This window comes from Engraulis encrasicolus, chromosome 15, assembly GCF_034702125.1.
Source record: "Engraulis encrasicolus isolate BLACKSEA-1 chromosome 15, IST_EnEncr_1.0, whole genome shotgun sequence".
Lineage (NCBI taxonomy): Eukaryota > Metazoa > Chordata > Actinopteri > Clupeiformes > Engraulidae > Engraulis > Engraulis encrasicolus.
The window spans coordinates 2,075,987-2,090,284 of record NC_085871.1 but is presented as its reverse complement, the minus strand read 5'-3'; the positions used below and the strand labels follow the sequence as shown (position 1 = coordinate 2,090,284).

Sequence of the window (14,298 nt, the reverse complement as noted above, 5' to 3'; positions counted from 1 at the left end):
TTCCTGGCATTTAGTTCCAAAATGTGATAGCTAACTTATTTGACAACATATCACTTTTACCCTTAACCAAATGGTTAAAGCTACGGCAACAGGGACATTGATTCAACCATGGTGGATCTTTGATTTAGAGTCCAGAGAGGTTCATCATCTGAACATGAGGGAATACATCCTGATTGACATACTCTGAATGTATGGTACCAATTCTGCAAGGCATGGGTGAAATGTTCAGCCAAAATGATGTGATAAGCTTGTTGATGGCTCCAAAAAACAAAACTACAATGTTAACCAAACCTGTGAAAAGTTACAACACTTACCTTGACTCCTCCAATGGGTGCTGGACTGTGAGAAGACGGGGATGTCTAAGGCGTGTTAACTGTTGAACACCTCGTTTGAGAGAATCGATTATCTGGTCCTTCTCGAATTTCTGATATTTGTCCACAATCTTCTTCTCAAAAACAAACACAGCAACCTCCTGGGGGAAACCAAATAGTGAAGCGGGTGAATTGGGACACAAGATAATACACCCATACATGAATAAGTAATTGGTGGTTGATATGCTGCAATTAATTAGTCAGGCTACGCCCTCCAAGTGACGCAACGCCTTTGGCGTTGCTAGTCAGGCCAGGAGCAATACAAATATAATTTCTGAGCTCCGGAAAAATCGGTAACTCCACCAACTTTGTCGGGAACCAATCAACTTTGAGCAGCTCTAATGGTCCTGGGTAGAGGCGTGTTCAAGGCAGTGACGTGGTTTAACCCATTGACGCCTAAGGCACCTGCAAAAAAGGGTGCTGAATGCCTGAGCCCTTTTTAAGAAAAGCTGCCCTCAGCCTATAAAAACCTAAATATCTCAGCTTCTGAAGCACATAACAATATGCAGTAAGTTGCATTTAAAGGCCAAGAGCCTCATATTTCATTAGAATGTGTTCATTCATCTCAAACAAACAGAGATTTTTAATAAAGTTGTCTCAAATCTCATGAACCTGAATGTTGCGTAATGCAGCTCCAGGCGCCAGGGCCAATGTTGCACAACGCAACAGCAGGCATCAATGGGTTAAGCAGAGACGTTCTATTGGGACTAAGAAAATGTTTGGTTTAAACTTTGCCGCTGCCTTTTCTGGCCTCGACCAGCAGCAAACCGAAGGAAGCAGGTCAACCATGCCGTCTGGGAAACATTAATCATTTTGCCCTTGGTCAGACCAAGTCTCGAACAGAAATGTGAAAGTCGATGAGAATCAGACTAGCAATGAATATGCTTATTAGATAGTCCACTAAAAACAAACAAACAAACAAACAAACAATATCCGTACAATAGTGGCACTGGCTGCCGTGTGCTATTGCTGAAATGTCACTGACCCACACGCATGGTGAGGTTGCTTGAGGATGTTACAGTACCTGTTTTGTAGATTTCTTAATGCCATTATAGATCTTCCAGCACAACCCTGGTCCTCCACTGGCGATGTGTTGGCCCACTTCAAACTCCCTTGTGACAGGATTACCCATAACAGCACTAGTGACATCCGCAGTCACTTTGGTGACTGTACTCTTCAGCTTGTTGAGCATAGACTCCATGGTTGGATTTACTGTGAGCAAGAAAATGCATCATGTTTATCTGAGCAGGAAAATTAATCAAAAACTATATTACTCCACTGGAAACGGGGAATTATTTAGTAAAGTTTACCTACGGAATGTGGTAAGCCTATTAATAGATAGGGTAATAATTAAATAGTAATAAATAGAGCCTGTATGTGTCATTTAAGTAAGAAAATAAGGACTCAAATCTCTATAAGTTTAGGCGTCTTGTCTTTGTACTATTCGCTTGGTTATCATCACACATGCTTGAGACTATTTAAAACAAATTTGCTCATTTTTTTAATCAGACCACAGGATATATGGTTCCAGCAATCCATATCCTTAGCCTGGATAAACACATTTCTGAACTGATTTATGACTACCTCGAGGCTAACTTAACCTGGTTTGCTGCTGAATCACATTCTTGAAATCAAGAAGATGGTTCTATACAAAAAGGAAAAAAGCAAATGTACTGGCCATGATATAAATTACATTAACTTGGGAGCTCAAATTGGGCTGCTTCTGCAAGGGTCTCTGAGCAGTCAGAAAAACCTCACTGTGAGACATTAGTCTTGTGATTTCAAGTACAAGAGTTGACTGGGACTACTGTGACTACTTATTCAAGCCTGTGTGTGTGTGTGTGTGTGTTATTTTGAACAAAAGTAACTTAGTTAGGAAATGGATCACACTCAGTTTTTTCTTATTATTCTTTTCTTTTTATTCAAACATTGCAAGGACAGACAGACGTTTTGGCTGCAAGAGCCGTGACAATGAGAAGAAAAAACTGAGTGTGATCCATTTCCTAACTACTAAAGTATCGCAAAAGCATATTTGGTGAAAAGGTTAAAAAAAGGTATGAAAAAGGTTGATATTTTAAGTTGATTCTGTGTATTAGCCATGTTTTCTCCTATTACAAAATAATATTGGAAATAAAATGTTATTGTTTAATACATGATAAAGTGTTGAATGGCAGGTAGACAGGGAAAAATATATTAAATATTTTGAGTAATATCGATATCGCGGTATACAGTCATGTTATCGTGTATCGCATATTTTGCTAATATCGTGCAGCCCTATCATGAACATCATTGACATGACACTGACAACACTGCCTCTTTTTGGGTTCCTGAACTTATACGCCACCAGGAGTCTTCCTCCCACCTCAAAGCGTTCCAGCCAGCAGGTCAAACAAACTACAAACATGGAGGGTTAAAAATACCTGCCCACCTGTCAAAGAAGTGAGCTATGTAAACAAGGGTGTAAACTACACCAGGCGGTTTTCATTTCATCATCTTTGAAAGAGGAAATGTCAACACAACTACATGCTAAATAAATTCACAAGCTATTTTGCAACCATTAACCTGTCAAATTCAACTCTATTTGTCCACAGAATGAGATCAAATTGCGGAGTAATGTGCTAGATAAACTATTTCGATCACTGTGCATTGATGTGTTGACGTCACGATTTCCAATGGTATAAAGTCGGCGTACTTCGATGTGGCCCCCGACTCACGACTTGAACATTCTGCTTTAACGGGCGTTCCAATGCATTTCAGCCATTGAGAGTAAATAGAATGGAGGCCAAAATTCTATTTCATTGTTGAAGCCAAGTTGGAGCCAAGGTTGGACCCAAAAAGACCAAAAAATGGCCAAATCCCATTCATTCCTATGAGAGACATAAAACCCTGTATCTCCCTTAAATGCAACTCCAGGGGGATCATTTTTCGCTCAACTAGTAGGTCCCCTTGCTCTCCAACTTACCAGGGTGGTGATTTTTTGTGGTGATGTTTTATTTTAGAGAGATATTAAAAGTTAAATTGACCAATGAGCATCAGAACATGGTTTGATTGACCGTTAGAAGTCTTGTTGTTGTCCAATCAGCACCTGCGTTTGGCGTTGCTAAGGTGGAATGTAAGTTGGAATGTTCCCAAATCTGGCTTCAAAGCGTTGAATGGCAAATAGCGTTGATTTGGCGTCCATTCTATTTACTGTCAATGATTTCAGCTTGTAGGAGGTCAGAAACATCCTAACTCCCACTGCTGTGGAATGTGCCATCTGGGTCATTTCACGTGAAATCAGACACTTTGGGACCCGACCGACACGGATTTCAATCATACTTGGTGTGCCTTTTCAGTAGCAAGGTAGCACCCCAGAACTGCATTGGTTTGAATCTGACACTAATATTAAGGGAGAAACAGACTAGGAAAGGTTCACATGTGAGGGTAGGACACTATACATTCAGCCTTGAATATATCAGTCAGTGTTAGTCACAAAAAGATGCCTGTGGTGTTGTTTGAAAGCTCTTTTCTGGCTCTACATATTACACAATCACCTTGGAATACAACTACACTCAGAATATGAATTATGATAAATTGAAAAATTAAAAATTGAATATCTAAAAAACTTATATTTTAAAATGGCCAGTTCCTTGTCCAAACGTAGCCGGCAATGTCATGAGCAGCACCTAAAATGCTGGTGTTCGGTTTGTTATTCATTTCAGAGAGAAGTTGACTCACAAATATGGCATCATACAGACCACTTACTAATAATATGGTAATACCATAGTAGCATCACATGACAAAACAAAAACAAAACAAAAATGGTCAGTGTCCATGGTCCCAGGTTTCAGGTTTCAGAAACTAAGGCAGATGTCCATTTATACACACCAAATGATGATATGTGAATGTTTGAACATTCCTTCTCTGTGTACCTGTGCCATCTTCCCTTTACCGTACTTTAAAGAGATAATCAATGGCTACACTCTCATTGTGTACTCTACCAGTGCATTTGAAGCAGCAGCTGTGTCTTTTGTAGATAATGTATAAGTACGTCCCGTTGCAGTTACAGGTTCCACTACCAGAAGCACATCCTGATGATCCATGACAAGTCTATCTGGTCTGAAGGGAAAAGTGAAGGATGGAGATGGCCCATGAGGATGCAGGAAGTTCAGTTTCACCTCTCCAGTGCTCGGCATACATTCCTCTGCACATGCTAGCCACCAGTTGCCATCATATACAGCTACAACATACCCTTTGATGCTTGAAAATGTAACGCATTCCTTTACTGAGCTCACTCTTTCAACTCTGCCTTCTCTGAATGCTGAAAATGGCCTAACTTCCACTGTGTCCATTGACAATGGGCAGAAGCTGTGTAGTTTTTGAGTACCTGGAATAGTTCTTGCAGATTCCAACCTTTTCAACAGGTTCTCAGCTTCATGATGGTACATCTCTGTTGTGGCAAACTGGCACTGCTTCAATGCTACACGGATACATTGACTTTCACTAGCTTAGCGACATATTCCCTCTTTTAACTTGTCTTAAAGCAAGACAACGCTTAACATGAAAAATAAGACACTTTACCACCTTTATAAACCCCAGCCAACGATTTTAACTGTATTAAGCCCCAAAATAGTGGCATACCCCTTTAATATTAGTGTCAGATTCAAACCAATGCAGTTCTGGGGTGCTACCTTGCTACTGAAAAGGCACACCAAGTATGATCGAAATCCGGGTTGGTCGGGTCCCAAAGTGTCTGATTTCACGTGAAATGACCCATCTATAATGATATGCAGCAAAAAGGGAAAGTGCCTGGTTGATTGAACTGGAGGCTAGAGCGCGTTGAGGTGAAAAGTGAAAGCCCAACTCCCATTGTCATTGTGACACAGCACTCCACAGCACACAACTGAACATGGCACACTGCACACAACGAAATTGCATTTATGCCTCACCCATGCAAGGGGGCAGCCCCCAATGGTGCCCGAAAGGGAGCAGTACGGCGGGACGGTACCATGCTCAGGGTACCACGGGATGGGGGAGATCACTGGTTAATAACTCCCCCCACCAACCTGGCGGGTCGGGAGAGGAAGCGGCAACGTTTGGGCTACATGTCTGACACCCTAACCGCTTACCCATGACTGCCCCCATGACTGAGGTGGGAAGTACCCGACCCCAGATGGGAAGTTCCTACCACTCAGGAACGCGCCATACATTCATGCTACCAGATGTCCTTCTTCAAATGGACTGAATCGAAGGTGTCTGACACATTGACAGTAGATGTCAATGGTCTGACATCACGTGTTGCGCAAAGGCTGTCATTCATGAGCTTTCCCCATCGTTTCCTGAGGCCTTTTGGCATGCTTTGGTGGCGTCCCGCCTCTGTGGAGCCAATAATAGTTTCCCTGTTCCCTACTTTTTAACAGCACATACCGACTTCTTGGAGGCTTTACCCATGCAACATCTCAATTACAAATGAGAGAGAATGACCTTTGAATTGTGTTTTTTAAATAAATTTAGAAGGCTTAATTTTTATCTGCCTTTGATCACGGTTATGCAGTCTAGTTTAGATACTACTATCTGTAATATTTGCTTCTTTCTCAAAAACATTGAATGACAGTTGTATCAGAGAGAGTAGATATATATATACTTAAAGAATCTCTGGTTGTATGATAATGTGCTAAACGAAAACGTTGTTTTTGCAATAGTATCGATGACGTAGAGACTCGCGTCACGAGGACTGAGGCGGCCGGCCACAGGTAAGGATGGGAGGAAGATTGATTGTGTGGCACAGTCTGACGGAGAAGGCTTGTACCACAGGCGGTCGAACTAGTGCTACGAGTCATATCCACAGAACCTATCTGCTTGTGCGCTCTACAGGCGCTCCAAGAATCCGGAAGTGCCGGGCCAAACGTGTCACCAGCCACCACCGGAGTCTCGTCACAGAGCAGCATGCATTACCAGTTGAAAGACAATAAACGTTAAAATACCCAGTAGTTGCAACTTATTTGAGGTTTTATATTTGATTAGTAAGCATATTTTATTAGTGAGCAGCCTACGTGCCAATAAGTCACCACGCACAGGTGCCAACCACATTACTTATAGGCCTAATCAGCGATTCAATATCATCGAAGACTATAGAGGGTTATTTGAAAGGAAGATCACTTCACTTAAGACAGCTCAGTAATGAACCGAAGTCAACGAATATTCACAACGTTTCGTGAACATCAGAGCCACTCGTCTATCAAGGTCTAAAAGGGATAGTGTTAGCTGTCCAATCCGATTCCATTATTACAATCTCGATTTCGCAATGACACCACGCAGATAATCCGTGCTATTCCGTTGTTTTGTTGCGCAGCGATAGTTAAAATTGTAGGGTTATAGGTTCCACAGCAGAAACTGCATTTGCTGAAATTAGCTACAACATGGTTGAATGTCTCAAAAACAGCTCCTCAACAACAAACAAGAACCTACGTGATTCAAGCAAACAGGAATGATTGATTTGGTCTTTTTACCTCGACAAACCAGAGGTGCCTTGGTAATCTTCGATTTTACGGAATCCAGTCGATATAAAACTAAATACGACACATTACAGCATATTTTCCATCCAGCCCAGCAAGAGAGCTAAATGTTTAATCATGTAGCATCAGGAAGTACACGACTGTAGTGTCAGGCAACAAAGTACGGCAAGCCAAAGGTGTCAAAATTCACGTCAGATGAGCGCAGCTGTGGTGCCTCTGGCTGTGTTCAGTGGTGGTCCATCATAAGGTGGACTGGACACATTCTTATTATTATCTTATTATACATTCTTATATTGCTCATAACATACATGTCATGGCTATTCTTTGAAACTTGACTGATAACTGTATTGCTTCAAGTGGAGACAGTTTTCAAACAATTCATAGAATTGTCTATGTGTTTGTCTGTGTCTGTAACTATGCTGCCATTTTGACCAGGACTCCCTGGCAGAAGAGACTGTAGTCTCAATGGGACAATCCTGGCTAAATAAAGGATAAATAAAAAATATTATAGGCTACATAGGCCTAGTCTATTATCCAAGCAAGGCCTGTGTTGGCTTAGGCTGTTTGTTGACCACTTGGGTGGGGTGCCTTCATCTGATGAAGGGGTAGGTTAATAATTCAAATGAAATTCAAATTAAAAATTAAAAAAGCTTTCAATTGTCTAACAGTTAACATTAACATAACATTAACACACACACACACACACACACACACACACACACACACACACACACACACACACACACACACACACACACACACACACACACACACACACATTTGCATCAGTTATTCAAGATTCAAGATTCAAGATTCAAGATTAGTTTATTACGTCTTATTATAGGTTTGAAGCCTATAAAGAGTACAAATTGTTGTGTTTTTTGTGTCCTCAAAAAGACGAAAAAATAAAAATAAAAAAGAGAAGGGGGGGGGGTGGAAAAAAGTGCAAAGAAAGTGCCTTGTTGTCTTCAGCATGAATTCAGTAATCTAACTGCTTGGTGAAAGAAACTACTTTGGAGTCTGGTAGTGTGAGACTTCAGGCTTCTGTACCGTTTCCCAGATGGTAGGCTAATCTAGTAAACAGTTCATGGTTGGGGTGACTAGGATCAGCCAAGATTTTTTTTGCCTTCCTGATGCTCCTTCCCTCGAATAACTCCAGTATGGAGGGTAAGTCACAGCCGCATATGTTCTGAGCTGTACGCACAACCCTCTGAAGAGCTCTCCTGTTGGCTTGTGAGCAGTTCCCATACCATGCAATAATGGTCCCCGGCAGAACGCTCTCAATGGTGCCTCTGTAAAACGACCTCAGGATCTTGGGTCTCATTCCAAACTTTCTCAATCGTCTGAGGTGGTACAGACGTTGCTGGCCTTTTTTTTACAATGTGCTGAGTGTGACTGTCCCAGGTGAGCTCTTCTGAGATGGTAACGCCAAGGAACTTAAAGTCTCTCACCCGATCCACTGTCTCACCGTTGATGTTAATGGTTTCAAACTGGTGTTCTTTCCGCCTGAAGTCAATTATTAATTCCTTTGTCTTGTACACCTTCAGAGACAAGTTGTTTCCTCTACACCAATCCATGAGGTTGTTTATTTCTTTTCTGTAATCTGTTTCATCATTGTTTGTGATTAAACCGATAACAGTGGTATCATCTGGTAACTTGATGATGTTGGTGTTGTGAATGGCCACACAGTCAGAGTAGAGGAGAGGGCTCAGAACGCAACCTTGCAGAGCTCCCGTGCTGATGGTCAATAGTGTGGTATGAAGTGTCATTCCGTAGGATTTGTGTGGTAAAATTGATTTTTTTTGCTTCATTTGCTTCTGACCCCGTTATACCCCTCCTCTAGGGGGCACTTTCTCGCCCTTGCCTAGCTACTGAACCCATATCTCTACTAATAATGATCACATTTTCACAATCTTAGTGTAAATTTCAGGGTTATTGATGATGCTGAGTCCATTTATGACCGTTTAATTGTGATCAGAAGTTGCTATTAGACATATTTTGTAGATTTAAAGGCTATTTTGTCCACCTACAAGCCTGCTGTGGGAGATATGACTACCACAGCATCCGTCTCATTGGATCTGTGCACATCATAAAGATTTCAATTTTATTAGGGTCTGTTGGAAAGGCCAGGATTTGTGCATGTGCCCCTGTCGTGATTCTCATTAATATTCATGATTCACGTGCACAGTGAGTGGTAGAATATTCATGTTCCCGGGCACAAGTTAGTAAGTCCGTTAGTTGAATCGATGCCGCTTGCTGCAGAAGTCTTGCTGAAGTTTCCTTTGTCCTGTGTGCGTAAATGACCAAAATGTAATCCTGTCGAAATGTTAAATGTCTAGCCTTTATTTCCTGTGTATGTGAAGTGTGAGATGATAGATAGAAGTTTTAGAGATCGTTTTTGTCTACTCATTTCCAGCTAAGTTTCCTTGATTTTAGCTTGACATACTGTGTAATTACTGCAGATTTTCAGTGCTATTTGCTTAGAGTCATTTCGAGTGCAGTGCGTCACTGTCCTTTATTAACCATTTTTGGTCTTATAATATTGATGCAGAAGTTCGTTGGATGTTGTAGCCTACTCATTTAAGTGAAGATGCTGGAACCTGTTTTACCGCTATTTGCCTCTAGAGGGCGATCTTACTCCATGGTTGTCATGTGTCCTGTATCTGTATGTGTTAGTGCACCAGTATAGTTTTATTTTAACTGAGATATTTTCCTGTTGTTTCTTTCCCTTGTAGACCACACACACACAAACACACAAATGCCTTTGTGACCTTCATAATGTAAATCATTAGGAGACCTATTCAAGAAGATTTATTTGGAAATTGTATTCAAGTGCACCCTGGTGCTTTGCTGTGCTGCATTTACTGTATTGCCTTACCACCAAGAGACTTTCATTAAACCCCCTTTATTTCATTTTGTTGTCCTGTGTTCTGACCGACACACCAAGGAGACACGCACGCACGTATTTCCCAATTTTCCTAATACAGTCCACCCTCTAGTTCCTGAGCTACGCTCGTTGTAATAAAGGTCATTCGGTGCGGATTTTCGTGTCAGCCGTGGAAAGAGTTATCCTGAAGATATGCATCCTTATTCACCCCAACCAGAAGTCGTCAGGCCTAGGCGCCAGATTCATCCACCTACATATCTTGAAGATTATGATCTGACGGTTGGCCGAAGACTTTCCCTCCCATTGCTCCCCTCAGCAGCACAGCACCAGCAAGCACAGGGTACTGAAGAGATGCTACAATATATGCCAGATGACCTAATGGAGGCTCGGCATACTTCAAGAGCTGAAAAGCCTCACAGCCATGGTGAACTGTTGCTTCCTCTTGATGAAGACGGGTTGCATCCTGCGCTACAGCACAACATGGATCCAATGCTGCCTGACTTAGGCCGTCCTAGTCCTTTTCTGTTACAGATTGACCATCATCCACCCATGTCTCTGTAGCATGGCGGAGATTAAATGTTTATTTTACAAGACACTAATTTATCAAATTTTAGATGTAGACCGACTACGCCACTAGAGGGGGGTATTTCCCCTCTAGAAAGTTAAGGTGTTAAGAACACACAGGTTCGTTAAGGACGAGATGAGACGGGATTCACCTGAAACAGTTACAATGTTTTATTTTGAAATGTTTTTCTAAAAACAACAGTGTTTCTAAAAGTGGAGGCGTGATAACCACAGTCACAGGCTGGACACACACACTGTGCAAGGGACAAAGTAGATTTTCCCACCTAAGCTTCAGTAGGCTAAGGTAATTAAGCAATTCTAATAACTCAAAACACGGCACCCCATACACCTTGGGCACTGGCACTTTAAAGTGCTATACAAATGCACCGCAACGGTGAAATCACACTGGCACCACACAGAGTAGCCCTACTCGGCTACACATCACCGCAAACTCTGGACTAGGCTACAGGAGCTGGGAAGGCCCAAACACTTTGTTGCTACAGCAAGAGTGGTGTACATCCGAAAACAAAATAAACATAACAGAAACACAGTGGGTTGAAAATAAAATACAGAGTATCGAGAGCTCTCACTTTCTCGCTCTCATCCTACAAATGAAAAGAAACAAAATGACATACACACACGCGCACAACCACACGCACTGTCATTCACGCTGCAATTACGGTAAAACAAAGCAGCAACCCGACGCGGATAGCCACACGGTTGGAGATCAGGCACCTGTACAGACGGGGTAGAAAATACATAAATAACTAGAACTAATTCAATGAGAATAAAAAGGAAAGTGGGCGACAACATACCGAGGGAGGTAGGACATGGCATATCTCCGGCATCTGCAGCAGAAGACGAGTAGCGACGCGCAACCAGATTTCCTAACGAAATAATAACAATGAGATACCCAGGCACGCACATTAAATAGCCTACACCAGACTACGACGCGGGCAATGTGATTACCTACCAGGTTAGTAACATCAAGGTTCACAGGAGAAGCCAAATGCTTACACAAGCGAGGTGACCCGAAATAAAGACATTCACGGCCGGCTGCCAAAGCCCCGTGAATCGGTCTCGTGGGCTCCGTCAGACTCCCAACCCACAACTGAACTGCCTGGTGCAATTTCTCAAACTACCAAATCTGCCGCCTGCCACGGAGACGCCGGTGCCGCGCATTTATAGAATTAACAATTGGTGTCTGTAGGTCACATGACGCCAGACTACTAGTGCTGTTTAAAGGGCGCATACACCCATCATGTTACATCTCCCTACCACCAACCATGGGAAGGGCAGCAATTGCGGTCACCATTAGTGCCTACTAGCCAACACGGTTTCCAGCCCATTAGGGCAGTCATGGGTGAGCGGTTAGGGCGTCAGACTTGCATCCCAGAGGTTGCCGGTTCGACTCCCGACCCGCCAGGTTGGTGGGGGGAGTAATCAACCAGTGCTCTCCCCCATCCTCCTCCATGACTGAGGTACCCTGAGCATGGTACCGTCCCACCGCACTGCTCCCCATGGGGCGCCACTGAGGGCTGCCCCCTTGCACGGGTGAGGCATAAATGCAATTTCGTTGTGTGCAGTGTGCAGTGTTCACTTGTGTGCTGTGTCACAATGACAATGGGAGTTGGAGTTTCCCAATGGGCTTTCACTTACTGAGCATATACAGCAAAATCCTCTTCATCCTGCATCCAGGTATGCATCACAGATACCTCAACTAACACTTCAGCGACCTCATTCAACTCCAGCAGTGCAACATACGCTTCCACCTTCTCAGCCCACCATCAACCGCCCAATGCAGTCATCTCATACAACTGGTCAACAGCCTTATTATCATTCGTCCTCTCAGCCTATGAATCCTGGAGAACCCACAGACAGATTCCAGATGTTGATTGACTTTTTAGGGAAAATGATGTCTGAGCTGCAGATAGTGAAAGACCAAGTTGCATCCCTTTCTCCCATTAAACCTCCACCTCCATCAGCTAGTATCCCACTGTATGGTCACTCCTCAACTAAGCCAACCAATCCATACCGACTGCAGCCTCACCAGTCGTTTACTCAAGCACCTCCTGGCTTCCAGCCCAGTCAGCCTGCATTTGCTGGTTATTCCCAACCACAGATGCCACCACCCAGACCTGTGTATGCTCAACCTCCACTGTTAGCACCGCAGCCTCGATATCTTCCACAGTAGCCATATCCTACACATCCCGTACAAGCGCCTAAATACCCCAGCCAAGAGAAATCGTACAGGGGTCCTAAAGCGACAATACCCAAATTTGTCACCAAAGATCCTGGCGAGTTCACTCGTCTAAAGAGAGCCCTTGACAATCTCCTACCTCCTGACTCTACAGAGTTATTCAGATACCAAATTCTCCTGGATCATTTGAAACTTGAGGAGGCACGTCTGGTGGCAGATTCTTACATGAACTCTCCCTACCCCTACTCTCATACCATGGCTGCATTGACTGAGAGATATGGCCAGCCCCATAAGCTAGCTCTCAAGAAAATTGCCAGCGCGATGGATTCAGCAGATGTGCGAAGAGGAGATACTGCTGCCTTTGAGAGATTTGCCTTGGAAATCCGAGCTCTTGTCGGCATGCTTGCTACTCTGGGTCCAGAAGGCGCAGTGGAACTAAGATGTGGTTCCCATGTGGATCGTCTCTTGAGTAAACTACCAGCAGAGATGAGGTCAGAGTTCCGTCGCAAGATGGGAAGAGGACGAGGAACAGTATTCACACTCAATGACCTTTCACAGTGGTTACATTACGAGGCATGGTGTCAGGAGACGCCTGCTACGAACCCAGACAGAGGGCAGAAAACAGTCCCAAAGCCTGAGCGAAGCGATAGTAGTGAACACTACCTCAGCCAGTGTACAGTGTTTAAAGGGACACTCCACCCATTTTGCATTAGGCTTTCCATTGATAGACACCCAGTCATACTTTTGAATGGTCTTTCAAAAATCTCTCAATTCCCCCTGAGATTGGAGAAATCCACATTAATCTCTTAACACTTCCTATGTCAATGATGTAAAAATGGTCATTTTGCATCATCGACATAGGAAGTGTAAGAGAGGTGGATTTCTGTTGAGACTACAAGCCTTTTTCCCACCTTTTCAACCCCGCCCATAGGGGGTTGGACCTAATGCTCTAACAGACCTATCACAGATCAGTGTCCCAGTGCTTTTGAAATCACTGGCATTGAGGCTCCAGTAAGCAGTGTTGCCAGATTGGGCTGTTTCCCACCCAATTGGGCTGCTTGGGATGGCCGTCTGCGGGTAAAAATGGCATTTTACAGGAAAACTCGCCCAATTCCCATCGACATCAATAGAATTGGGCGGGATTTAGTGCTTCCAGGCGGGTTTTGAGCATTTTTTGGGCTGGAAATCATCAGCCTCATCTGGCAACACTGCCAGTAAGTCACTGGCATAGCTGGAAAGGAGAAGCTGGAGCACACTGCAGCTTAGTTTTCAAGACTTTATTTTGTGCACACACCCGACCAACGTTTCGGTGTTGCTACACCTTCTTCAGAGTCAAATGATAGCAAGAGAGAGACACACATTTCAGGACTTGACATTCACAGGTGATCCCACTTGGTTTGGCTAAATTGGTCTCATCTCATTGCAGGTAATTGACCCCACCCCCCAACACCAGGACAAGATTGCAGACAATTAGACAGAGAGGCTTTGTGGAAAGGCATTTTGGATTCATACTCTAAATTCAGTGGAGCCTCAGGGCATAAATGAGGAACACAATATGTCTTGCTCTCTGTAACAAATTGTTCCAGCATCGCGGCTGTGGTCTTCTAATAATTGTAGCTGTGGTTTTATTAGGGCCCGAGCACCGAAGGCGCGAGGCCCTATTGTTCTTGCTCGGATTATTATTATTTTTCTTTTTCATCCACGTTCGGGCTGCCCATTTTGTCTGGGAAGCACTTGGTGACTTGCCCTTTTGCAGGTTGATTGGACATGATGACCGCTACT

The 14,298-nt window shown here is 43.4% G+C and overlaps 1 protein-coding gene and 1 long non-coding RNA gene across 2 annotated transcripts in view; both read right to left on the bottom strand.

Annotated features, from left to right (window-relative positions):
* Window positions 1-7,015, bottom strand: part of scyl2 (SCY1 like pseudokinase 2) — a 30,384-nt gene extending 23,369 nt beyond the window's left edge. Inside the window, exons 1-3 of the mRNA XM_063216791.1 lie at window positions 6,860-7,015; window positions 1,396-1,583; window positions 315-472 (exon numbers count right to left, since the gene is read on the bottom strand). Of these exons, the coding sequence (XP_063072861.1) occupies window positions 315-472; window positions 1,396-1,572 (335 nt within the window). The 5' untranslated portion in view covers window positions 1,573-1,583; window positions 6,860-7,015. The remainder of the gene's footprint in view (window positions 1-314; window positions 473-1,395; window positions 1,584-6,859) is intronic.
* Window positions 7,016-10,677: 3,662 nt separating this feature from the next.
* Window positions 10,678-11,490, bottom strand: LOC134464388 (uncharacterized). The gene is made up of 3 exons (XR_010037872.1): window positions 11,290-11,490; window positions 11,132-11,203; window positions 10,678-11,051 (listed from the first exon to the last, which is right to left on the bottom strand). It is a non-coding gene; the product is annotated as an uncharacterized LOC134464388 (long non-coding RNA).
* Between the last annotated feature and the right edge of the window lie 2,808 nt (window positions 11,491-14,298).